Genomic DNA, 1,581 nt, shown 5'->3' on the forward strand with positions numbered 1-1,581 from the left:
TCAATGTCTGGTTATCACAACCACTACACTATCGACGATTTCGACATCATGCATGTAACATGTCATCGATAAAGCAGTAGTTGTGATTAACCGGAGCTTCTACCTCCGATTTGTGCTAATCAGACATTGAACAACCGGCCCTAAGTAAGTTATCCATTCATCGACCAAGCTAATAAAAGAAAACACTTAGCGCCGGTTACACAATGTCTGGTTAACGCTAATCCCCGGTTAAACGTAGTTATCGACGTTACCGACTCCCTGTTGTATGCATGGAGTCTTAGACGTCGATAACGATGTTTAACCGCAGATAAGTGTTAACCAGACATTGAGTAACCGGCCCTTAGAATAAAAAATAAACTTACGGCCGGTTGTTCTATGGCTGGTTATCACTACTTGCCGGTTAAACATCATTATCGACGTTTTCGACATATGCATATAACATGTGATCGATAAAGCAGTCGTTGTATTTAACCGGAGCTTCTACCTCCGATTTGTGCTAATCAGGCATTAAACAACTGGTCCGAAAAATTGCTTAATTTTGATATCTTGGTTCTGTAACCACTTGTTTTAGGGTTGCCCACTCCCAAGATAAATTTCCCGTTTGCAACAAAATCCCATGCAGTGCTGCAATCCCCATTTTGATTGGTTGATCAGGTATGCTTCGAGTGCTACATTTTGCAAACGAACGGAAAACTCTTGCATTTGCTTTTTTACAATTCGTTTGGACGCACAGCAGCTATATAGCAAATTTCGGTAGGTTTAATTGTTTATAACGAATTTAAAAAAAGTTCTTTTCTTAAATTGCAAAATACAGATGAATGTAAGTTTGTTAAAATGTGTACTAAGTACTCGCAGATTTGTATTAGGTATGGTGGCGAATAAAAGAAATCTGAAGTTTTCTAATCCGGTTTCAAAGGAAACCTAAATTTTTTTTAAATGGTAGAAAGTTAAAATCTATTTAATTCAGCTATCCTTTTTTATTTGATAGTTTTATGAAAGAAATTAAAAATTTGTGGAGATGGAAAAGATTTCTTTGGGACTATCCTTCTATTTGGGAACCAATATAAGTCTCCGTATTTGGCGCAAATCAACCTTACAAATTGGCTTCGGTAGTTAGAAATTAAGCTATAATCACGAAGTAGACAAACAATTTTTTTTTTTTTTTTGATAGTGCCTATTTATAAATTAAAACCTCATATTTTGTATAGCACTGGATATTGGGTCCTTCGGCTATATACATATTGCAAATTGGGAAAGGAAATAATTATAACTTGCAATGGTTGGCCGAGATATAACGCCAACGGAAATCGGAAAGCATTCCAAACTAATAAGAAGTGAGTGTCCCCATGATTACGTTTAGACATAAAAATACGTTGCGACATACATATGTACGAACCTTTTGCATTTTTACCTAGTGGCGCAAGATGAAATGGCCTCCATGGATGTTCTAGTATGCGGCCGTTGCCTCAACGTATCTCACTTCATTGAAGATTTTGATGACCATAAACAGAAGCCATGCCACAAAGAAAATACTAATGTGCGTGAATGTAATGACACTAAACCAAAAATTTGGGCATTCTT

At 36.6% G+C, this 1,581-nt stretch overlaps 1 protein-coding gene across 1 annotated transcript; it reads left to right on the forward strand.

Annotated features, from left to right (window-relative positions):
• Nucleotides 1-646: 646 nt before the first annotated feature.
• Nucleotides 647-1,581, forward strand: LOC118739843 (the record flags this gene model as incomplete). The annotated part of the gene is given in 3 exon segments (XM_036471339.1): nucleotides 647-753; nucleotides 1,209-1,334; nucleotides 1,416-1,581. Coding segments are annotated over 2 exon segments (224 nt in total), but the record flags the coding sequence as incomplete, so codon positions are not given.

This window comes from Rhagoletis pomonella, unplaced genomic scaffold (assembly GCF_013731165.1).
Source record: "Rhagoletis pomonella isolate Grant_MI unplaced genomic scaffold, Rhpom_1.0 Rhpom_scaffold_00005, whole genome shotgun sequence".
In the NCBI taxonomy this organism is placed as follows: domain Eukaryota; kingdom Metazoa; phylum Arthropoda; class Insecta; order Diptera; family Tephritidae; genus Rhagoletis; species Rhagoletis pomonella.